The sequence below is a fragment of the Elgaria multicarinata genome, chromosome 16 (assembly GCF_023053635.1).
Source record: "Elgaria multicarinata webbii isolate HBS135686 ecotype San Diego chromosome 16, rElgMul1.1.pri, whole genome shotgun sequence".
NCBI classification, from domain to species: domain Eukaryota; kingdom Metazoa; phylum Chordata; class Lepidosauria; order Squamata; family Anguidae; genus Elgaria; species Elgaria multicarinata.
Genome location: NC_086186.1, coordinates 21,199,112 through 21,225,304, shown reverse-complemented (window position 1 = coordinate 21,225,304; position 26,193 = coordinate 21,199,112). Strand labels below are relative to the sequence as shown.

Below are 26,193 nucleotides of genomic sequence, written 5' to 3'. Positions count from 1 at the left end.
TAGAGATGCACATTCTATGAGAATACATTCAAAAATTTATCAATGCCAATTTATGGGCAAGAACAAATATGAATGAACACATGTGAAAGTGACGTGGGCTGGAAACAGACGTGACCATCAATCCTTATTCATAGCACAGACTCTTAGGGAGCAATCCTATGCATGTTTAGAAAGAAAGAAAGTCTTACAACTCCCAGTATTCCCTCGCTAAGTATCCCCCCCCCCCGGTCTAAACACACATAGGATCTTGCCCTTAGTCATTGAGCAACTCTAACTCTCAGGTTAGTATTTATTTAGAATTAATTCATTGTAGGGAATTCTATCCTGCCCTTCAAACGTATTCGCAGGACAGCTTCTAAAAAAAGAAGGAAAGAAACAGAATTAAAACAGTAAAAGGGGTGCAATCACTAAAAGCGGGACATTTAAAGAACGTACCATAAAAAACCCCGCACCCGCCCAGCCAACGGCTTTGGTAGGAAGCTGGCCGTTGCGGGTGGGGAGGCGCGGAAGAAGACGCTCCTCGTGGCTCTCCACGTGAGCCACGTGCCTCATGGATCCCTTCATGAGCTATGTGAGTTTGGGGTGGGGCTGTGCCTATAAAGGCAGTCCACTTCCAGGCTTCGGCTGTTTCGTTGTGCGGTGCAAGAAAGGCAAATGCTATTTTGGGCTGCATTAATAGAAGTATAGCTTTCAAATCGCATGAGGTACTGGTTCCTCTCTATTCGGCCCTGGTTATGCCTCATCTAGAGTATTGCGTCCAGTTCTGGGCTCCACAATTCAAGAAGGACGCAGACAAGCTGGAGTGTGTTCAGAGGAAGGCAACCAGGATGATCAGGGGTCTGGAAACAAAGCCCTATGAGGAGAGACTGAAAGAACTGGGCAGGTTTAGCCTGGAGAAGAGAAGATTGAGGGGAGACATGATAGTACTGTTCAAATACTTAAAAGGTTGTCACACAGAGGAGGGCCAGGATCTCTTCTCAATCCTCCTGGAGTGCAGGACACGGAATAACGGGCTCAAGTTAAAGGAAGCCAGATTCCAGCTGGACATCAGGAAAAACTTCCTGACTGTTAGAGCAGTGTGACAATGGAATCAGTTTCCTAGGGAGGTTGTGGGCTCTCCCACACTAGAGGCCTTCAAGAGGCAGCTGGACAAGCATCTGTCAGGGATGCTTTAGGGTGGATTCCTGCATTGAGCAGGGGTTTGGACTCGATGGCCTTGTAGGCCCCTTTCAACTCTGCTATTCTATGATTCTATGATTCTATGACCCACCCTCCCGCTCTCTTTTAGTATGGGATTAGCCAGTCGTCTTCTTTAGAGAAGGGGCTGAGTAGGATTTTTGCCACTGGTTTTTGCCTACACCATACTGGGAGTTTTATGTGGAGGGGTGTTTAATTAGGTTAATTGGTATTATTAGGTGCCAAGGATGTGCGGGAATTGGCTATATTAGGTTGGGACAGTGAGCACACTGGCACCTTTTGGGTGATTGGCATAGCTGGAGAACCTGCTCCTAGGGGGCTGCATGGCCCCCATGTCAGGATATGTTATGCTTTTGGAGACCCTCTTGCTTCATCTCCTTGCTGTCTTTATGGCAGTGAGCGGGGGTGGAATAGGGTGGTCCCCCAAACTTTGAAAGTGTCGCATAGGGAAAGAGCCAGCTTCCCCAACTCCTTCCTTTGGAGGGTGGCTCGCAAGCGGTCTGAAATTAGGACATTAATTCCTGCACTTTCACATGCAGATCCAGGGAGGGATGATGCTACCAAATTATTAATAAAGAGGCCCTAGTTTGACCCAAGCTCTGTGTCTGTGTCTTATTTCATGCTTCCTTCTACACTTGCAACAAGCAGCAGAGACAGAACAGCTTAGATATATATATATATTTCTTTGCCTGGGACCAAAATGACATTAAAGGGACTCCCCGTGAGCCTGTCTGAGGACAATATTCCATAGCTTTATTCCATAGATGCCAAGAAATCATTGTACTGGGACCACCTTCAGCTGGAATTATCTGTCCAAAATGGAGCCATTGTTCCTAACCTCTGTATGTCTTTGCTAGTCATTTGTGGCATATCAGCAGCTCCCAATGGAACCAACCCTTGTATTTTCCATGCAGGATTGCCCAGAGGTAATGCTGTATTCTAGGCAACTGGGTATTTCTGGCTTTTTGCACAGCCCTCCCCTTGGCCAGTAGGTAGCAGTTTCTTAGCAACTGTTCAACCCTCTCCTGTGAGACAACAACATTTAGCAGCCTCCTTTTCTTTCATCTCCAGGTGTTTTGCGACTACCACGGCCATTCCCAGAGGAAGAATGTGTTCCTGTATGGATGCAGTATTAAGGAGACCTTGTGGCAGGCCGGCCACACAGTGGACACAACTGTTATCAATGAGGATGTCGGATACAGGGTAAGACCTGCTTCTTATAGCTCGCACTTCTGCACAGAAACTCCACATGAAATTGCCTTGGTCATCCAGGGTTTAGACTGTGAATAGTTTACTCTAATACTGAACTTAGGTGGTGAGTACTAGGGGTGTGCACGGACCCCCCACTCCGCTTCACTTTAAGATCCGCCATTTTCAGATCGGCCCGCTCCGCCCCGCCCCCACTCCACCTGTGCCCACTCCGCTCCGCTCGGAGCTCCGGATCCGGATCGGAGCTCCAGATCCAGATCGGAGCTCCGGTCCCCTCCCCATAGGGGGGGTTACCGGGCCCTGCCACCATCGCCGCCCATGCGGCGACGGCGGCAGAGCCCGGTAAGGAGGAGGGGGGCCTTACCTGCCTCCGTCCGTGGTCTGTCGCCGTCTTCAATTGAGCCCATGGTTCCACCAGGAAGTCTGGGCCGCAAACCACGGGCTCAATTGGAGACGCTGACGGACCGCGGACGGAGGCAGGTAAGGGAGAGGAGGGCGGGGGGTTACCGGGCCCTGCTGCTGTTGCCGCATGGGCGACAGTGACAGCGGCAGGGCCCGGTAAACCCCACTTACCTTTCCGGAGGAGCTCTGGATCGAGGCGAAGGATCCGCCTTCACCTCGATCCTCTTCGCCACGCTCCACCGGCCCCCCAATCCTCTTCGCCTCCGCCTTAAGGGCAGGCAAAGCCCCCTGCTCCGCTACTGCTTCTCCGGTCCGATTAGAAGCGGAGCACATCCCTAGTGAGTACCAACAGAGATGGAACCCAGATGGGGTTGGGAGAAATTTCCTGTTCTGTTTAAGTTTACAGCATGCTTGAACACCTTACGACTGATAGTATCCTGTAGGGGCATGACTGATAAGCTGGCTGGAACCCTGAACAGGAGCATTCCTATTAGGATGTGAGGTTACCCTAATTGAGCCCTATTCCAGCATTCTGAAAGGGGTTTCTCATGTTTTTTTCACCATCACGCTCTACTCATGGAGTACAACTTTTTGAAGAGGAGAGCCTCCATGTGGAGAGCCACCATGTGAGGAGGAGAGCTAACATGTGAAGAGGAGAATCACCATGTGTAGAGCCTCCTCCCATGAATGCTCTCCACGTGATGGAGAACACTGGGAAACCATGGATACAGGAAGCTGTCCTCTTCAGAAAGTTGGCCTCCACAGGTAGAGGAAAATGACAATGGACAAGGAGGAGGCAGGGCTGGAATAGGGCTCAAGTCCTTTTTTTTTTTTTTTTTTTTTTTAATTTTTATTCATTTTCAACACTATATAAACATAGATAAACATTTCCAAAATATAACTGAAACTAACACAATAAGAAAAAAAATACATCAAATATCTGCTGCATACATATTGAATAATTGTTGAGTACAAATATCAAAAACTATTACATATGCCTTATCACTCTACAACATCTTCATTCTTAACATAAATGTGCACCCCCCACCTCGGGATCATTCTTGAGTCCAAAATCTAATCATTTCTTCTGCTGGTGGTTTCCCACTTCCCTTAGTAAACACGAACACTAGGAACTGTTTCCAGATTCCTTCGAACTCATTTATTTTAGTTACGCCTTTTCTCCACTTAATATTACATGTCAGTTTATCATTAATGGCTATGTCCCATACTACTTTATACCATTCCTCAATAGAATATTCCCCTTGGATCTTCCAGTTCCTAGCTATCATCAATCGTGCTGCAACCAACAAACTCGATATCAGCTCTATAGTTCCTTTTCCACACTTTATATCTTCAAATAGTGACAGCAATGCTATTTTTGGTGTTTGTTCTATTTTCATTCCCACTATTTCTTCAATTTCTGAAAACACCATCTTCCATAATCTTTGTACATATTTGCATTGCCACCACATATGTAAATACGTTCCTTTTTCCCCACATCCTCTCCAACAATTTGCTGAATGTTGATCACTTATCTTATTCAATCTAACCGGGGTTAGGTACCACCTCCATAAAATTTTAAAATAATTCTCCTTTATTCTTACTGATAAACTTCTCAACACTCTTTGTTTCCATAGTCCCTCCCAGCTCTGTCGCCCTATTTGTATCTTCAAATCTGATTCCCAAATCATTTTCTCTGTATTCTCTCTAAACTCCTTCTCTAACAATATTTTATATATTTCACTCATTAATCCTTTTGAAACTATACTACTTCCTTTTCCTTTCTCCTTACTTACTACTAATTCTTCAAACCTCGTCATCTTTCTGCACATTCTATTATCTTTAATCCACTTTTTATTCCATTGCTCTAATTGACCATATTCTAGCCAAGATAGCTTCTTCTCCTTTAACAAATTTTCCATATCTTCTCTTGTTTTAATATCTCTTACCCAATCCTTTAATTTTATTTTATTTTTCTCTTTTAATATTTTACATAATCTACCCTTTAGATCCTCTGGGAAATTCTTTAACATTATTATCGGTGCTAAGGGAGAGTTGCTCGGAAGCAGCTTCCCTTTAAATTTACTCCAAATTTCCCATTGAGTCCTCAGGAGTGGATTATCTATACTTCCAACCCACTTTCTTCCTCCATCTTTAAAAAAAACATTCTCCAGATTCATCTCTACCTTACTTATAATTTTTTCTTCCATCCAATATAAATCTCCTACTCCCATAATTGCTTCTACAACATGTCTTAATCTATTTGCTACGTAGTATAATTTTATGTTTGGGAGACCCATTCCCCCCTTTTTTTGGCTTAGGTACCAATTATTTTTATTCACTCTTGCTTTCTTTTCTCCATTACAATATTTATTAATAATATTTTGCCAACTTTTTATCTCGGTTTCTGATATTTTTATAGGTAACATCCTAAATACAAAATTAATTTTAGCTAATATCTTCATTTTTATCAAAGCTATTCTCCCAAACCAAGATAAATTTAATCTTTTATATTTTTCCAATTTCTCTAGTACCTCCTTCTTTAACCTCGTTAAATTTTCCCTTTCTAAATTCTCTAGATTTTTTGTAATTTTAATTCCCAAATATTTAATCTCGTTCTTAACTTTCAATTCCATTCCCTTAACTTCCCAATCCTTTTCTTCCCTCTTAGTATAGTTAAACAACATCATCTCTGATTTAGACCAATTTATTTTTAACCCTGTAATTTCCTCAAATTCCCTCAACTGATATTTAATTCTTTCTAATTTTCTTAATGGATTCTTAATGGTCAATAAAGTATCATCCGCAAACATGTTTAGCTTTATTTCCCTTACCTCTCCAATTCCTTCTAATTCTTTATCCTCCCTTAGTGCCTTCGCCAAAACTTCCATAACCATTACAAAAAGGACCGGCGAGAGCGGACATCCTTGTCTTGTTCCTCTGGCTAGTCGTATCTTTTCAGTAAGTCCGTCATTTACCACCACTACCGCCGTATTTTGGGAATATAGCTGTTCTATTACATTTTTAAATTTATTTCCAAATCCCAATTTATCTATAATACTCTTTAGTGCCTGCCAGCTCACACAATCAAAAGCTTTAAAAATATCTAATGCCATAATACCTGCCTTAATATTTGCTTTTTTTATTACATTTATTATATTTAAAACTCTACCCACTAAATTATGCATATGTCTTCCTACCACAAACCCACATTGATCTGCTCCTATATATTCTGCCAAGAATTTATTTAATCGTTTGGCCATAATAGATGTAAAAATTTTAGCATCCTGATTTATTAAAGAAATAGGTCTATAAGAATCGGGATTAGTCAAATCTTTATCTGGTTTTGGGATCAGAATTATCACTGAATGTTCCCATGATTCAGGTATCTTCTCTCCTGATAATATCCTATTATAAAGTTCCATTAATTTTGGAACTAGACAATCTTTGAAGACCTTATAATATTCTGGACCCAAACCATCTGCTCCTGGTGATTTACCCACTTTTAACTTATCAATAACCTCTTCAACTTCTCTTTGAGTTATTACTGACTCCATTAACTCCTTATATTCTGATTTTATTTCCTTCTTTATAAACCTTCCAATATACTCCTCCACCTTTTCTTGTTGAATTTCTTTACCCTTGTACAATTCCTGATAAAATTCCTGAAAAATTTTTATTTTAGCTTTCATTGCATGACAATAATTCCCTCGGCTATCTTTCAACGTTTCTATCCCATTCCTCCCTTTTTCTTTTTGTGTGAGCTTGGCAAGCAACCTCGAGTTCTTATCACTATTTTCAAAATATTCCCTTTTCATATACATTAAATTCTTTTGAATCTCTTCTATATTTAAATTTTCTAATTGTTTCTTCTTAGCTTGTATTTCCACTAATTTATATTTATCTTTACTTCGCCAATATCTTTCCTCCAAGTTTTTAATTTCTATCTCTAACTTTTCCTGTTCTGCACGTTGTTGTCTTTTTAAACTACATGTTTCTCTAATACAGATTCCTCTTGCTACAGCCTTCATGGTGTCCCAAATGACTGACCCAGCTGTTCCTCCTTTTTCATTAATTTCCCATGACTCCGACAGTTCCTTCCGAATTTTATCTACTATTTTATTGTATTTCAATATCTTTGTGTTCAACTTCCATCTATATGCCTCTTTATAATCTTTCTTAACTGTAAATTCTAAACTTAACAAGGCATGATCAGTTACTTTTATTACCCCCATTTCCATTTTACAAATCCTCGTTGCAAAGTCTTTTGAAACAAATATATGATCTATCCTGGAGTATGTATGATGAACTGGGGAAAAATATGAGAATCCAGGCCTATTCCCGTTAAGTAAACGCCACGAATCTAAATAATCATTTTCTTTTATTAATTTATTCAATATAGTCATATTGTTTCTCTTTTCAACATTAGTGGGATTTGACCTGTCTCTTTTATTATCCATAACCATATTAAAATCCCCCGCTAATATAACATACCCCTCCTTAAATTCTTCTATTTCTTTAAACAACTTTATAAAAAACTCTCTATGCCTCTCATTTGGGGCATAAACATTAATCAAAGTATAGACCTTTCCCTCAATTTTACCTTTTAACATAAGATATCTACCCTTATCATCCTTTTTTACCTCTTCTAATGTAAACCCACTTTTTTTTGAAATCAAAGTGGCCACTCCATTTTTTTTTGATGTCCCTAATGACTTTTCATAATAGGCTAGCCACTTTAATTTTATCATATTCGAATTCTCGGAGCCTTGGTGTGTCTCTTGGATCATTATAATATCTGATCCCTCTTTATTAAGCATTTGTTCTATTCTCTTCCTTTTCACGACTGCCCCTAAACCTTTAACATTGAGTGTTGATACCTTTATCTTTTTATCCATAATCACCCTTTTGAAATCTCTTCCGATCCCTTGTGCTCAGCAGTTCAAACTTGCTTACATAAAAACACAAACTCCATACATAAAACCCCCACCCTCCTACCCCAATCCCTCCTCCCCTACCTTCCCCCCCTCCCCACCCCCCCACTCTAATCCCCCCCCCATATCCCCGTAAGTCTAGTACTCCAGCCATCTACTTTAAAGGGGGAGGGGGGAGGCAGTGCTGTGCCTGGCCGGCAGATTTCTATATTAGCATTTTTATTTGCAATTATCTCCAAACATAATTAACAATTCTCTTACTCTCCAGATGTCCCAGCCTCATTCCCTCCCCCACCCACTCCAGCCCCATCTGCTTCCCCATCCAGACCCAGCCTCTTCAGCAAATCTTTACCTTGATCCAATGAGGTTACTCTGTGTTCCCTCCTCCCATATGTAAATCTTAAAAAAAACCGGGTAACCCCATGCATAAGGAATTTCATTCTTCATTAATGTTTCCATTATTAGTTTAAGACTACTTCTCCAATTTAATGTACGTTGAAAAAGATCATTGTAAATTTACACTGGTTTGCCTTTATATTATATCTGATTCTTAAATCTCAATTCTTTCATAATTTGCTCTTTTTTATAATAATTACCAAATTTCACCAAAATGTCTCTTGCCCCTTTGTGGTTTTGCCCCCCCACACGATGGACTCGATCCGGATCCAATCCGTCTATTGATATATCGGCATCAGCTCCTTGAACCAGTTCACGATGATTTCTCTAAGATCTTCTCCCTGCGACTCCTTTAGCTGCTTTATTCAAGAAGTAGATCTACTAGATTAATCTTCCGAGGCAATCGATCACAGTACCCATTCTTTAAATTGTATATTAGTTGATTTCTCAAAAGCCTCTTATTCCTTCTGGTCCAAGTCCGCTTTAGCCTCTATCTTTTTGATCTTATCCGAATTTTCCACCTTTTTTATCCGCTAAATACACAATTAATGTCTAAATTCACTCATATGCTGATCCATTTTTTTTTAAAATATAACAATGTTATTTTCAGCTATAATGGGCCTGATCTCCATCAACGAGGGAGGGTTACTACCACTTTCTCCTCCTTCAGTCATATTTTTTCTTTATTTGGTATTGTATCCAAAGGGACTGGGTCTTTATCTTCCTCCTCTTGCTCAACTCCAGGGGCTGTCCTTTCCAGGAGGGAGAGGCATGCCGAATTATGATTTGAAAGTTCCTTTTTTTTTTATAATTTGAAGGTTTCTTATTTTTTTTTTTCTTCTTTTTTTCTTTTTTCTTTTTTTTTTCCCTTTTTCTTTTTTTGTATATTAAGCTTTGCCCAACTTTTGATCTTTCTTTTAATGTTAGGCATGGGACTCTTCTGGGTAGGGCATAAATCTTAGAGTGTAACTCGCTTCCTTAGCAACTTATGCTGGCTTCTCTGTTATATATCAAACACTTTTTCTTTCTTCATGAGGGGGGGGAATATCCAGTTCACAACAGCATTCACTAGAGGGGATCAGTTTAATCATTCGCAGCCTCTCAGCTTCCCACATCTCCCTCACCGAATGCCGAATGCAGCTTCTTCCACCTTCTCTCCCCCCCTTCTCACCACGCCAATAAATCCAATCAACAACTTCCACCTTACAAAGCCAGCATTTCAATCTTTCCCATGTGAGATAAGAATGAAAGGTTATAACACAAATCAATGTCCAGCAAGCATAAATTCCTTCTTTTTAAACTGCGTCAGTGTTACTTTCGGTTTCGATCGTGTTGCCGTTTATACAGACATTGTATTAAATATCAATCATCTCACCTCCCTTCTTCAAATCTCTCAGCTTTTCCAGCTCCTGTGACTTTTATAATCATTTTCTGTCGTTTGCTCAAAGATTTATGCCCATTAGAAGAGAGATAATTGCTTTTTCCGGCAAACGCCGCTTAGAGCCTCAGAAGAAACCCGCCATTGCTCAGGCGGCCAGCTCCGCCCCCCCAGGGCTCAAGTCCAGGACCTTGCTCAACCACAGCTAACATGAACAATGGTCAGGGTTGGTGGGCGTTGTAGTCCAGCAACATTAGAAGAGCCATAGGTTGTCCACCCGTCCTCTAGCTAAGGGGTGGGTGGTACAATTTATGAGATGCTGGGGCACACCAGTGAGGAAAGTGGCTGCATAGCATACATGTGGTGAGGTTCATGCCCCCACTGTCATTATGCAACATAAGTTTGCTTCAGGCTTATCTATTGCAGATTCAAGACATAACTCACCTGCCGGAAGGTAGCCCTTTGATTCTCTCTTATGTGCTTGCCAACTCTCCCCGGTTTTCTAAAGTTCAACTGCAACAAAGCTACTGAAGATGTGCTGACAATAAGCTTTTCCCCACCTCTCTAGCTCATAGGGGATAGAGACGGACAGACAGAGACTGGGAGAGAGGAGTGACAGAGAGACAGCCAGCTGTCCCGACAGACAGACAGACACACACACACACACACACACAGAGAGAGAGAACGATTGATTGAATGATTGAATGAATGAATGAATGAATGAATGAATGAACAAACAGGCTAAAGGTCCTTCCTTTGGTTGATGCTTTAGCTGTCATTGGACATTATGGAAATCACTCAAGGAAATACTTTAATGATAGGAGCTGAGGCTGTTACTTATCATTGCAAAGTGCAAAACCGTACAAGTATATAAACTATTGTATTCAGCACAAAAATGTTACTTATCCAAATAAAAAGTTCTTAAAAGGCAGCAGGTGTGTGTGTGCGTGTGTGTAAAGGCGCATGGCTGCAATTTTATGTGCACTTAGCTGAGTGTAAGTGCCATTAAACCTGGTCCCTTTCTCCACATGAAAAAAGAGTGAAATGGCAGCAGAGATTGTGCTATTTCAGACCACAGGGGGAGAGATCACATTTTTCTGTGCTTGGTCTCATGTATAAAAGAGAAAATAACATTCTGTACATGATTCTCATCACCCCTCCCCCAAATTAGAATACTAGGGAGAATTTTCTTCTTTAAATTATGCACGCATACACAACCAAAACCAACTAGCATTCTGAAATGGTAAAGTCCATTCTGCCACCTCAGGACTCTATGACCCCATTCCTACTTCATTGTTCTGCTACATGTGTAGTCCGCAGGGTGACATGATTATGGGGAGAGAGTGGATATAAGAAGGATTTATGTTCTCCATCTCCTGTAATATTAGAACTCGGGGCCATCCAATGAAATTGACTGGCAACACAATCAGGATAGACAAAAGGATGTATTTCTATCTCCATTCAACCACTAAGACATTTATAGAATTCACTGCCACACGATGTGGTCATGGCCATGAACTGAGAAGGCATTTAAAGGAGGTGGTTAGACAAATTTGTTGAACAGGGATAGAGCGCTTGCAGTCCTCAAAATGAGGTTGGACTACATCTCACATCAACTTTGACCATTGCCCATGATAGCTGGGGCTGATGGTTGTAGTCCAACAACATCTGGAGGGCCACAGGTCCTCCCACTCCTCCAATAAATCCTTGGTCATAGCCAATAGGCATTATTATTATTATTATTATTATTATTATTATTATTATTATTATTATTATTATGCCCCATAGCTTAAGCTCTCTGGGTGGCTTACATAAAATTAAAACAATTAAAAACAATTTAGAAAAATGTAAACTACAAAAACATACAAAGAAACATATATCTAACCACTAGAAACAACTATAAAAAATGTTTAAAATGTTAGGTGTTTTTATGGTTTTGTTTTTAAGTTTTGTATATTGATCTTTAATGATCAGTCTTTTTAATCTAATCTTTTTAATCTTTGTAAACTGCCTACAGCTCTGGGGCAGGATATAAATGTAAATAATAATAATAATAATAATAGATCCGGGATCAATGAAGCTCAACATATATTGTTAAATGCCTGGGAAAAGAGATTTATTTTAACCTGGTGCAGAAAAGAGAGCCGTGTTGGTGCCAGGCGGGCCTTTTTGTATTCTCTCCAACCTGTATGCGGTGAAACACACCATCTGAGTGCACCTGTCTCATTCGAAAAGGAAATCACTCGCATTCAGGCAGCCTTCCCTAACGTTTTGGGGATTGGTGGGCCCATTTCGGAATGTTCAGAGAATGTCTTGGGCACTTTCACGGAATGAATGTGTGGGGGAGGGTGGGGCGCTTGCCCATTCATAAAAGAGCTACAATGGTGAGCCTGGGCAGCTCCCACAAGGCAAACTGGTGAGACTCAAAGGAAAGTAACATCTCTGAGAGCCGAAATACAAGGTGGGGGTCTGAACGCTTTTGTGCCCAAATAAAGATGTTGCTAGAGTGCAGCAATTTGCTTTGCAGGATGCCAGCCTCAACATGTGTTTTTTTTTTTAATAATTTTTTTAAAAAGTAAGAAATGAAATAAAAATCAGTAGGGGCAAAAAGTGTGCTGGTTACCGAGAATGATTGTCCTCAGGTACATAGATGCCTACAGGCAGCACTCTGGAAGCCCCAGATTAAGGGGTTATTGATTCAGAATGAATAAAGAAAGCACTGGTTTATTATTATTATTAAGCAATAGACTCTTTCTTTATTTATTAAAATTCCATTTTTTTTAATTGTTCGCAGTGACTTATATTTCCTCTTTTTTCCTGAGGAGCTCAGTGTGGCCTTCGAGGTTTTTATCTCATGCTAATCCCACCTTGTGAAAAAGCTTGAAACTGAGGAAGGAGGGTTGTTGTCCATAGCCACCCAGTGAGTTACATGGCCGAGGGAGCACATTAGCCCTGACCCCCTCTTCATGAATTTCCATTACCTGTACTTGTGGAAGGTAACTTTTTGAAGAGGTAACTTTGAAGGTAACTTTTTGAAGAGTCCTGTACCCATGGAAGCTCTCCTTGTGATGGGGAGTCATGGATACAGGAGGCTCTCCTCTTCAGGAACTTGGTCCTGACTGGTAGACATGATGGAAAATGACAAGGAAGTGTGCTCCCCCTCCTCACACAGTTATTTCACACACACCCTTATTTCACATCTCCAGTGGTCGGGAGGATATTTATTTATTTATTTATTTATTTATTTATTTATTTATTACATTTTTATACCGCCCAATAGCCGAAGCTCTCTGGGCGGTTCACAAAAATTAAAACCACAGTAAAACAGAATGAAATGGAAGATAGAATGAGATGGAAGCGGGAACAAAATTTTTACAGAACTCTGAGAGGTGTGGTTTCATGTCATTGTATCAAGAGCTATTCACAAATGGCCAGAAAATCCTACACTCTGTTTGTTGGCAGAAAAACTGAGTTTCACTGAATTTCTCCAGGGGGAGGAGGAATTCTCCAAAAGTTTCTCGTGGGGTGAGGTGGGGTAACCACCATTACCAGTGGCAGTTGCATTGCATTGTTGTTGAGTTCTTCTTCTTCTTCTTCTTCTTCTTCTTCTTCTTCTTCTTCTTCTTCTTCTTCTTCTTCTCCTCCTCCTCCTCCTCCTCCTGGGGGGGGGAGACGCCCCCCCGAAATATCCTTAGAAAAATGTCTTCTGATAAATTTAGGCTCAGCTCTAACTGTACTCTGAAAAGTGGGTAGTGACCTTACCTTTTGTGACCTCATAAAGATCTGAGAGTGGGGGTAGAGAGTGAAAATACTTCTCTGTAAGAAACATTTTGTACATTGTAACAAAGGAACCTCTTTGTTGTTGGTTATTTTTGGGAGGAAATGTACAATTAAAAGTTAATTAATGAGAAAATAAACAGAGGGGAAAGAACCATTAGCTTGAGACCTGAGAAACACAGTTAGAACAAACAGAATATTAAATTCTTATTTGCTAATGTTTACAAATGAGCACCACACATGCTTACATTCCACTTACCTACCAGCATTTTTATTTAATTACCATTAAAAAAGGTTGGTTATAAAGACAAATTCTGTTGTCTTAAGGAGATAAATGGAATGGTGGAATCTGCATACAGTTTTTTTAATGCATTTGGTTGGGCAAAGACATGTTGAGGACACTCAGACCTTCGTAGAGGATTTAGACTGTCTAATGTTTGTGGCCTCTGTGTGTGTATCAACCAAGGGAAATGTGCCTAGTGTCCATAGGTGTGAATGGACTCATGGCATCATGATAAAGCATTAGATGTCAGGTGATATGAGGTCCTATATCTAGGGATGGACGGACTCACCCATGCTTGGTTTCATTAGGAGCTTTGCCCAACTCATCATACGGATCTGCAGACTGTCATCCTGGGGGCTGAGCTGGTGATTTCTCTCCAGGCTTTGAGCCCCCAATGGACACCCATGCCCTCCCTAGCTATATCAGCTCAGCTTCCCTTTTCTGCACATTCTCCAGCTAAGCAATATTCCTTTTGAGATGGGGCAATCAGAACCATACAGAGTTTTCCAAATATGCTTTCACCCTCAATTCATATTATAAGGGTGTTACAATACTGGCCATTCTTGTGAACTGCAATCTGATTGAGACTTCATGGACTAGGCACCAGAATTAGACATGGGCAATCCAAGTGCTAGGATGCTCTGAACATCATCTCACCACTCATCCTGTCTCGAATTCCCATACGCAATTGCTGCTTGCCTCATGGGAATGGAAGATTTGCGTAAATCTCCCCAAATTTGCGCAAATCTAATTGACACAAAATTTGTCCATAGACTGAAATGGGGCTGGTTCAGTCTACAGAGGGAATCTGTGCAAATTTGGAAATGTGTGCAAGTCAAACTGGGAATCTGGAATGAGATGAATGCATGCAATGTGCTTACTATTTGCGAACATTTTCAGTGGACACGCCTTCGTGTTTTGTGAGCACAAACACAATGATCATACATCCCTAACCAGAATCCCTTTAAGCTTGCCGATGAAGGTTTTCCCAAGTAATGTATGTCGGACAGTGACAGTACAGGACTAGGGGAAAACAGATTTGTGCAACTCCAGGCTTATCATTTATGCTCTCCAGTTTGAATGACAACTTGTGTGCCTTTGTGTGGTGTGTGTAATTAAGAGAAAGTGTTTCAGTGTACATGCCTTTCTGGTGTTTGCTGGTAAGGAAGACCACAAAGGGGTGTATGCGTGTGCATGAGAGCGAGAGACCGGGAGGGAGGATTGCAAAGAGAATTTATGAAAAAATACACACACCAGTTTTAAATGTTCAATGTGTCTCCCAGATCCATACACATTTTTCCTAAGCAGTGAGCTACAATCTCTTAGCATCGGTCAATAACATTAACTGTAGGCAGAAAATGCCATGAAGCATCCCAATCCACTGGCCAATGAGAATGAAACGTTTAAGCAAACAAGCAGGGTTCACAAGAAGAGGAAATATTCTGTTCACTTTTCTAACCATAGGTGGCATTATGTGCTTAGGTAAAGAGAGGAAGTATATATCTCCGCTAAGTATTGCCCTAATGGATATTGTACCAGTTTCCTCCAGAAGATTATTTAGTGTATGAAGTCTAGTAGTTTTGCTTAGAGATATATTAATTAGAGGCAGATACACAGAGATAATAGGAAGACACAACTGATCTTAAGTTACAATTTGCATGAAAATAAGAATAGCATTATGAACACATCCTAGGCATTCCCCTTTCCCTCCTCCCTATTACTAAGAGTTAGGAATGTACAGAACTTTCTGTTTCATTATATGTAACACTATTTGCACACACACCCACACCAGTTAATAACATCCTATTTCTGCATCACTTTGCAAAATGTTATAGTATACAAAGTTTTTTTTTAATCCTGCATGAAAATTTTTATGCACAGTATCAAATGAACAGACATTCATACACAGTTTTGTATGCAATTTCCCTTAATATGTGCACCTTTCAAGCAATTTCCCCTAATATATGTGTTTCCCCCGCCACCTACCAAATGTATGCCTTTTGTATGTAATCATCCCTACATCGTATGCCTTGTTTGATCAGGGAAGGAACTCCATTGCAAGAAAGGTGGAAATTGAAGGGTAATTGCATCCTAGTTTGTGTACTGGTATTGCGTGTATAGGCTGATTTGTGTTAAAATGAGAAAGGAAATTTCTCTTTCATCCTCTACTAAGAATAAAAGAACTTGAGGAAATTCTTGTTGGATTAGACTTGATTTCCCACATCGGCTAGTCAGATGATGATGGGGATTACATATATAATCCCACCTCTTCTCTTCTTGCAAAGAATCCAAGGTGGTTTAGTCCTCACACTTTCCATTGTATCTTCACAACCCTGTAAGGTAGGTTAGATTTCATAGTCAGTGATTGTCCCCCAAATCACCCAGGGGGATTCTACATGCCGTACTGAGGGTGCTTCCATGCGCCCCCAGTGCGGCCCCAAAGCGATCGTGTAACTTGCCTGGAGAAGCAACGAGGAAGAGGAGTCCTTGCCGCCGCCGCCACCCACCTACTTCCCCGCCTTCTTCCGCCAAGCTCTCCGACCCGGCCGGGTCGGAGGTAGGTGGGTGGCAGCGGCGGCAAGGATGCCTCTTCCTCATCGCTTCTCCAGGCAAGTTACACGATCGCTTTGGGGTCGCACTGGGGCCGCATGGAAGCGGCCTCAGTACGACGTGTGGAACCCCCCCAAGTGACCTTTGTGGTCTGAGTGGGGACTAGAACCCTGTTCTCTCAAGTCCCAGTCCATCACTCTAACCACTATAGGCTGTTCCAACAGGGTTCCCATTGGAATGACTGTATTTTCATTCACAGCTCCTTCATTTGGATTCCCATTCATTTTTATAATGAAAAAGAATGTAGGGATGTATGAGAATTTCATTTCAGTTCACAAGTCACTCTAAAATGCCCTGTTTGCAATGTGACAGAAACCTGATCCCCACCCTGCCAGCACGGATTGGAGGGGGGGTCAGCTGTTGCGACGGGAGCAGAGGAACGCAAAGAGAAACAAAGCAGAACACGTGCTAGGCACCATATAAAGGCTCGCCCCCAGCGTATCTCAGCCTCCTTTGATTTCGGCCCCACCCTCCCTATAAACTAGTATGAAACTAAAGCCAGTTGCCTCCTTTGTAGGAGGGGCTGAGGAGGAATTTTCCCTGTCATCAAGGGATGTTCAGGTTTTCGCCTACTCCATACTGGATTTTATTTTTAGAGCAGACGATAAATAGGTTAATTATAAAAAAATGGCAGGGTTGTGCAGGGATTTTGGAAGGCAGAGTAGGGATGGTGAGCACTCTGGCAACTTTAGGTACCCAATTCTTTCAGTCTCTCTTCATAGGGCTTTGTTTCCAGACCCCCCTGATCATCCTGGTTGCCCTCTTCTGAACCCGCTCCAGCTTGTCTGCATCCTCCTTGAAGTGGGGAGCCCAGAATTGGATGCAATACTCTAGACGAGGCCTAACCAGGGCCGAATAGAGAGGAACCAGGACCTCATGCGATTTGGAAGCTATACTTCTATTAATGCAGCCCAAAATAGCATTTGCCTTTCTTGCCGCCATATCGCACTGTTGGCTCATATTCAGCTTGTGATCCACAACAATTCCAAGATCCTTCTCATTTTTAGTATTGCTGTCCCAAGTACCCCCCCATCTTGTAACTGTGCATTTGGTTTCTATTTCCTAGATGTAGAACTTGGCATTTATCCCTATTAAATTTCATTCTGTTGTTTCCAGCCCAGCGCTCCAGCCTATCAAAATCACTTTGAAGTTTGTTTCTGTCTTCCTGGGTATTATTGAAATGGGAGGTGGGGAATTCAATGGAGACATTTTTTCTAACCCCCCCATGGGGTGTTGATGGACTTTCAGGTTAAAAGTTGGAAGAGGGAAGCTTAACCCACCCCCCTCCTGAATTGTGATAGCTTTGCTATGTGTGATTAAGAGAATGTTTAGTATGGGGCGGTAGGCAAGCAAAAGTCCTACATTATAGCTATTATTACAGTCCTCATTGGTCAGGCAGGGGCTGAGGCCTCAAGATAGTGGTTTGTGTCAGGACATCCAGTGGGTTTCTCACTGAGATGAGAGTTGAATCTGGGATATCCTATATTACATCTGAAGCTCTTAAGCACTACATTAAATAAATAAATAAATCCAACGAAGAACACATTGTGCTGATCGTGGTTTCATTCTCTGTGTTGCAGACCCTGGCAAAAATCTTGGACAAAGTGGCTCCTGCCTTCCTCCTGGGCAGCTGCAGCTTCCTGGTGGAGAAGTCACGTGACTCTACAGCACGGGTGGCGGTTTGGCGAGAAATGGGAGTACTGAGGAGCTACACCATGGAAAGTACCTACTGTGGGTGCAGCCATGGCCTGTACAAGGTACGGTGATGCTTGCTTAGAAAACCAACTGTATTAGTAGACTTGTCAGTTATCTAAGCAGCACGGGCCTCTAGCCTAGATCTGCATTTTCCAGGAAATTCTCCAAGACAAAACGGCAAGACTCAGAATCTTAGTTAAGCACTTAGGATGTAGAAGAGCACATTGTTCATGGCTGGAAGTGTTGCAATGATTGTCACTACAGTATATGTAGTATTCTCCTGAGGAGTTCTGTCTTGCAGAGTTCTCATTTGTGTTTGATTCAGTGTGACGCTGGGCAGGGCCAGCATCAAAGGTAGGCCGGGTTGGGCACTTGCCAAGGGCCTACACCCCAGCAGGGACCCCCTGATCCTCCTCTTCACCATTGCACCATTTACTGGCCTCTTGGTGCCTACTTGCTGACTGGCTCTATGCCTATCAAACAAGCAAATGGTAGCAATGATCAGAAAGAATCAGGGCCAAAGAATAAATGTTTCATTGGTTATATTAAAAAGGAACACTTGTAATTTAATTAAAACCAAATCTCCAACCTTCAGAAGGGCAAACATTAGTCCTTGCAAACATATTCCACTCATTCTTCTGATTAAATTACACAAGCTCCAACTGCAAACCTTCTAACACAAGTATAAACTGAGCATGGTTTTTCTAAGTATCCAGTAGCAATGGGTGAGAATTTTGTTGGGTTGGTGTTTTTTTTTTTTTTTTTTTTTGATGAGAATGTACCAACATTTATAAATTTCTCCATCAACAGGATGGGAAGAACTTCAGATTTAACAAAATTCAAATGAGGGAGAAAGCAAAACATGGACAGAACTTTACGGAATTTGCACATGAACCAGAAAGCAGTTAGAATTTAATTTCTGTGCTTTCCCAAAGTTTGTGGTGCAGTTCTTAAAAAGCACCCCAAAATGTGTACATCTGAAAATGTGTGTACAATAATAAGGAGATTTGAAATAGTGCACATATTAAAAGCGCATATACACATATACATACATGTGCAGAAAATGATTTATTCAATGGAAGAATTGCTGGTAAAAATGCATACATTTGGAAAAAGTGGGCACAACCACGTGTACAAAACCATGTATATTTTGAAAAATTTGTATCGCTTTTTCTGTGGACTACTTTTTCTCTCTCCGATGATTGTGGAAATGGAATGGGATGGGGAAAAATGGGAGCTTAGGTGAAATTGAGCTTGACGGTTTCACCCATCCCATAACAGGAATCCCAGGTACTGCAACAGAGAATGATCTGAAGGCACCCTTGGGATAGTTATGATGCCTGAAGCTCAGCAGATATGAACTTCATCAGTATTTGGTAGGGAATAGCCTGGGAATCCAACAGACTGATCTGTATTCTTTGGAAAGGAGGAATGTTGTGATACCGCTCCTTTATTTATAGAGGACATGGTCATTGCATTCAGCAAATGCATAGATGAATGATTATTTAGCAATCAAATTTATGATCAGCGTCAGGGAACTCAGAGCTTGTTATGAACTCCGTAGGGCTGTCGCATCAGTGAAGCGTAGTAAGGAAAAGCAGAGCAGCTGTTCCAGAGCACACTGGATTCCAGGAGAAATGTTTGGGAGAGAGAACAGAGGAGCAATATGAAGAGATAATGAGGGAGGCAAATGGATTTGCTTTCCTTGGTTGGAACAGTATGCAGAATGCATCCCACATCTGAAAAAGGGGACAGGCATTTCCAAACTCACACCTGGAGTATATGGGTGGTTATTGCCAAAGGCAGCTTTTCAGGGATGAGGAGCAAAATATGGAGGGGCAGAAACAAACGTGTGCTTAACTTGTCTTCCTGTTTTATGTTGCGCCAACATTTTTAGTTAAGAGACTTCTCTAGAGCAATCTGCAAGTACTTGAGTAACGTCAACTTTATGACCGACATCCTCCCCTTAACAAAGGCAGCTTGCAGATACTTTGATATCTGAGGAAGGAGATCCAGTTGGTGCCCCCTCATGCTAGTTCATAGAATCATTGAATAGTAGAGTAGGAAGGGGCCTATAAGGCCATCAAGTCCAACCCCCTGCTCAATGCAGGAATCCACCCTAAAGCATACCTGACAGATGGTTGTCCAGCTGCCTCTAGTGTGGGAGAGCCCACAACCTCCCTAGGTAACTGGTTCCATTGTTGTACTGCTCTAACAGTCAGGAAGTTTTTCCTGATGTCCAGCTGGAATTTGACTTCCTGTAACTTGAGCCCGTTATTCCGTGTGCTGCACTCTGGGATGATTGAGAAGATAACCTGTTCCTCCTCTGTGTGACAACCTTTTAAGTATTTGAAGAGTGCTCTCATGTCTCCCCTCAATCTTCTCTTCTCCAGGCTAAACCTGCCCAGTTCTTTCAGTCTCTCTTCATAGGGCTTTGTTTCCAGACCCCTGATCATCCTGGTTGCCCTCCTCTGAACATGCTCCAGCTTGTCTGCGTTCTTCTTGAAGTGTGGTGCCCACAACTGGATGCAATACTCTAGATTACACTTGTCACAATTTATCAGGACAAAGATTGTTTGCTATATGCTTATTGAAATGGCTGGAAGCCTATTCATTTCAATAGGGCTTGTTGAGGAGAGTTCCTAGTGAGTTGTGGCCTATGGGTGCAATCTACTCACCTCTCTTAACTCTACCACCCTTAGGATGGAATTCTATGCATATTTAGACAGAACAACACTCTTACAGCTCCCAGCATGCCTTAGCTAGTGTGGATGGCTGGGGAACGCTGGGAGTTATAGGATGTTTTTCTATTGATAAACAATGTCAGCATAGAACAAGTAATCTGGCTCCTTCTCATAGGACAGCTGGTCATAAAATGACCTTATTGGGGGAAGAGACAGTCCTGCTGGAACAGCAGCAGGTACCTAAGATCTTCTTGATCTGCCTCCAATGATCTCCTGGGATCCTTCCCACAGAGTAGTTGTTGGTGGAGAGGAGAGGGGAGGGTCCACCTGGTGGAGGTTCAGAGGTCTTCTTTGTTGCTCCCATCAATTATATCTCCATGTTTAGAGATGTGGGGGGCAAAAAATAAAGAATGCCATCACCTTCAAGCATCTCAGAACCATCCAACTTGCCACTGGTGAGAACAAAGTGCTGGACTAGGTGGACTTGGAAGGATGCTTCCTTTGTAACTCCTCATTAATCATGCTCTATGCTGAAGTTTGGAACATTATTTACTACTTTAAAGGATTGATCTAAGAGTCAATGCTTTTATACCTGGTAGGCAGGAGAGGTAGGTTTCAGAGTGACAGGCAGAAGCTAATCCAACAAGGTGCTCAGAAGTCCTGTCTGCTCTATACTCCAGTCACATTTCAAGGTCAGAGCAACAAAAAAGACCATGAGCCAATACTGGCCAACATGACCTGAGTTTAAGTACCCTCTCAGCCTCAAGGCTTACTGATGACCATGGGCTAATCAGTACCTGTCTGCCTTATCTATCTCAAAGGGTTGTTGTGAAAATAAAACGGGCTGGAGAAAAGCTAAATATGGTACCCTATAATCCTTAAAGGAAGTGTGGGATAAAACAATAAACACTTGCCCCAATGTATGGGTCACAATAAACATAAGTTTTCATGATTGGCTTGTTGGTTTCAAGCAGGGCTGGCATCACAGGTAGGCGTGGTTGGGCACCTGCTGAGGGCTGACAATTCAACTGTGGCCCACTGACAAGAGTTCCCTGGATGTGCTCCTCCTCTTCCTCATTGCAGCCTGCTGGTTCACCTACCTCTCACTTTGCACCAAACAACGGTGGTAGTGAGAGCCTCCTTGCTCATTGGGTCTCTCTGTCTGTCAAGCAAGTGACAGGAATGCTGAGAAAGAGGATGAGGACCTCAAGTGGGTGAGAAGGAGGAGCCTGCTTGCTCCCTGGCTCTCTGCCTGCCAAGCCAGCAAGGGTTAGTAAAGAGGACGAAGAACAAGAGCAGCTGGTGACCATGGCAGTAGACTCATTAAGGGAGGGCGCCCATTGAGGGTGCCTTGCCCAAGGGCCCCCCAAAACCTGCAGCCAGCACTGAATCCAGCTCTCCTGGGAGTCCCAGTCTGGACCTCTGGATGTCCCCAGAAAATCCTGCCCCCCCCCCAAACACTGATCATTTAGTGATTTCCTGGCTTTTATGCAGTTTGCACCCCATTGTAAAAAGTTGAAATGCTTAGCTACTGGAAATAACTCCTCTGCAGGGGGGCACTGAATAGAGACCCCACCCCAGAATTCCTCCTCCTGTTCATCACTGCAACTTGCTTGTTCACCTGCTTCTCACTCTGGCCCAGACAATTGTGGTAGTTAGAAGGAGGAGAAGTGAATCCCACTGCCTCCTTGCTCACTGGCGCTCTCTGCCTGTCAAGCAAGTGATAGCAATGCTGAGAAAGAGGATGAGGACCAATAGCAGCTGGTGACAATGGAGGTGGGTCAGGGGGCACTCTGAGGTTGTCTTGACCAAGGGCCCTCAAGATATGTGGAGCCTCCATTGGTTTTGAGGGATGTGGACTTCGAAGTGCTTAATTCACTTTCATATTTTCATTCCACTGCCTGGATATTCCGGGGCATGGACCAGAGAGACTGAAAGAATGGGGCATGTTTAGCCTGGAGAAGAGAAGATTGAGGGGAGACATGAGAGCACTCTTCAAAGACTTAAAAGGTTGACACACAGAGGAGGGCCAGGATCTCTTCTCCATCATCCCAGAGTGCAGGACACGGAATAACGGGCTCAAGTTACAGGAAGCCAGATTCCAGCTGGATATCAGGATACATGGCCCTCCTTTCCAGTTTATCCTGGAACAGAAATTGCAGGCAAACACACTGGCATGTGCCCCATGAGGGATGATCGCTGAAGCAGAAAATGTTGTGACTGTGTCTCCTCCTTCTATAAGGGCTCTTATAGATGTAGTATAGCTTCCAAATCATGTGAGGTACTGGTTCCCCTCTATTCGGTCCTGGTTAGGCCTCATCTAGAGTATTGCGTCCAGTTCTGGGCTCCACAATTCAAGAAGGACGCAGAGAAGCTGTAGCGTGTTCAGAGGAGGGCAACCAGGATGATCAGGGATCTAGAAACAAAGCCCTATGAAGAGAGACTGAAAGAACTGGGCAGGTTTAGCCTGGAGAAGAGAAGATTGAGGGGAGACATGATAGCACTCTTCAAATGTATAAAAGGTTGTCATGCAGAGGAGGGCCAGGATCTCTTCTCGATCATCCCAGAATGCAGGACATGGAATAACGGGCTGAAGTTACAGGAAGTCAGATTCTGGCTGGACATCAGAAAAAAACTTCCTGACTGTTAGAGCAGTACGACAATGGAACCAGTTACCTAGGGAGGTTGTGGGCTCTCCCACACTAGAGGCATTCAAGAGGAATCTGTCAGGGATGCTTTAGGGTGGATTCCTGCATTGAGCAGGGGGTTGGACTTGATGGCCTTGTAGACCCCTTCCAACTCTGCTATTCTATGATTCTATGATTATTCAACTGATTGTCTTCCTTGTTCTATAAAAGAACATAAATGGGGCAGAGTCAATCTTCTTTCTTCATCAGTGCTGGGAGAGCCATAGGCAGTAAGCAAGAGGTGTATTTGCAATTGTACAAATGAGGCACTGTTGGGGAAGAGGGGGAAAAAAGCAGTCTTTTTTTTCCTGGTCCATAAGGAAGCAGATGAGCTATAAAGTAGTATAAAAATTTCCGCTCTGAACATATTGCAAATGATTTCGGTATGTTGGAAAGCTTAGTCCCAGTTGGATCATGAGGTTATTATTGTAAGGTCATCTTTTTTTATTCTTTTTTTCTTCGTCTTCTTTTTTGTTGTTGTTTAGCATTACCATTTATCCAAAAGACGGAGGACACTTAAAACATGCCCAGGGGTGTATTTTCCCCTCTTCCATCGTAAGAATATAAATATGGTTGCAGTTTCTCTGGTTCAGGCAGCTTTCAAGTAGTTCCAATCATTTCTCCCCCATACACTAAGTCTCTGATTTGTTAGTCCCAAAATGAAATATCATTTCTTCTCGCTGACATTTATGTTGGAGCTACATAAGAGAACATAAAGCTATTACTTTCCGATAATTGATATTTTAAGGCTGTATAACTTACTAGTAAAATGCCCACCAAATAGCGGAAATGCCTATGGAGGTGTGCCTGTAAAGATGGCCTTTAGCCAAGTAGCTGGGAGAGCGCCAACCTCAACTTCTCTTCCCCAGCTGCCTTTGCCTATATACCTTTCCCTGGGCCCCTGCACCCCCATCAATTCCTTTGGGCCCTCACCACCTCTGTCCCTGCTTCTCTGAGTCCTGCATTATCCAACAGGTATTTTTCCAAATCATATAGTGGTTGTGATGATTGTCGTCCAGCTCTCTATCCCTTTCATTCCTCCTTGACCTTTTGCTTTTGGTCAGGACTCCTCTGCGTATTATGAGGTGTGTTGTTTTCTAATCATGCAAAGGTGTCTGAGATGAAGATGGGGATTAGAATACTGGGTGCTGATGTCATTTATCTTCCTAAAAATGGTGGCCTACTTGAACTGGGACTGTGGTTGGGTTGTTGAATGGAGTCAAGTTCAAAGGCAAAGGAGAAAGCCCAGGGTCAAAGATGATCTCAGGATCAAGGCAATGCTGGGAGTCAAAGGCATGGGGAGTGGAGCTAGGTTTCACAGGCCTGTTTTGTGCCAGCAGTGGCTAAACTGGAACTCAAGACTGATCTTCAAAGACCCAACTGCAATTACTTAACCCTGTCCACCAGGCGTCCTGCTCCAGAGGACTCCTATACTCTTGAGGAACCATCCTACTTCTGAGGAGTTTCTTTAGGCCCTCAAGGGTGCAACTGGCCAATGGGAAGCTGCTTGGGTCTAGACCTTTTGCCACCAATGCTTTTAGGCCTGGATGGTCACTCACCTCCTTCATGGAGGAGATAGCACCACCAGGAGCCCTGTCCTCGGGTGCCTCAAGGGGCACTGTTGCACAAGGGCCTGTTGTGGCCTTTTTCAGTGTGTGTGTGGGCTATGAGAATGCTGGGGTCAGGGGGTCTCATCAGTGATTGGCCTCAGAATCTTCACCAAAGGGACAGAATTCCTGGCTCGGGTCTAGAAAAGGCATAGCAAGCTGGAGCAAAGAGTACTACTCCCCTGCGCTGTTTCCATAGGGAAGTGTGTGTGTGTGTGTGTGTGTGTGTGTGTGTGTGTGTGTGTGTGTGTGTGTTTGGGCAAGTTCTGGCTCAGATGAAAGGCTACAGGTTCTCCAAATGTAGGCTATTGTCTTCTCTCTTCCCCCCCCCCCAATCCACTCAGCTTTCTTGTAGCCTTTTCTTCCATCTGCACTGCAAAGTAATTAAGGAAGAGAAGGTGGATAGGCAGGGGGGGGGAAACCATGGAGGTTATGTGTATCACTCCTATGTCTGCTAGCCATAATAAGTGAGATACAACCTCCTCAACTGTAGGGTGACCATATGAAAAGGAAGACAGGGCTCCTGCATCTGTAACAGTTTTGATGAAGAGGGATTTTCAGCCACTGCCATTTGTATGCATGCAGCACCTGGTGAAATTCCCTCTTCATCACAACAGTTGAAGCTGCAGGACTATAGTTAGAGTGACCAGATGCAAAAGAGGGCAGGGCTCCTGCAGCTTTAACATTTGTGCTGAAGAGGGGATTGCACCAGGTGTTGCATGCATACCAATGACACTTGCTGAAAGCCCCTTTTTCATACAACTGTTAAAGGTGTCATTGGTATGCATGCAACACCTGGTGAAATTCCCTCTTCATCACAACAGTCAAAGCTGCAGGAGCCCTGCCCTCTTTTAAATCTGGTCACTCTAGTATAGCTTCTGTAGCTTTAACTGTTGTGATGAAGAGGGAATTTCACCAGGTTCTCCATATCTACAAATGACACCTGCTGAGATTCCCTTTTCTATGCAACTGTTAAAGATACAGGAGCCCTGTCCTCCTTTTCATATGGTCACCCTATATTTATGCAAACCTTGGGTTTTCCCAGAGCCTGCTGCTACTTCCCTCTACCATTTTTGCCATGTAAGGATTCACACTCCGAGAATGAGTTTGTGATATAAGTATATGAGATTTCCCGATGCAGTATGCCATGGGAGTGAGGGGTTCTATCTTCATATTCTGTTTCCTAGCTTCTCGGAAGCATCTGCTGAACCTCTGTGGAGAACAGAATGCTGGATTACATTAACATTTGGCCTGGTCCAGCATGGCTCTTCTTATATTCCCAAACGCTCAAAGGTGTGGAACATTTCTCCTTTCTCTGTTGTTGGAGTGGAGAT

The 26,193-nt window shown here is 42.7% G+C and overlaps 1 protein-coding gene across 1 annotated transcript in view; it reads left to right on the top strand.

Moving 5' to 3' along the window:
• AGBL1 (AGBL carboxypeptidase 1) overlaps nt 1–26,193 on the top strand; it is a 521,226-nt gene that overhangs the window by 278,214 nt on the left and 216,819 nt on the right. The window contains exons 20-21 of the mRNA XM_063142173.1: nt 2,269–2,400; nt 17,767–17,943. Coding sequence (XP_062998243.1) covers nt 2,269–2,400; nt 17,767–17,943 — 309 coding nt within the window. The remainder of the gene's footprint in view (nt 1–2,268; nt 2,401–17,766; nt 17,944–26,193) is intronic.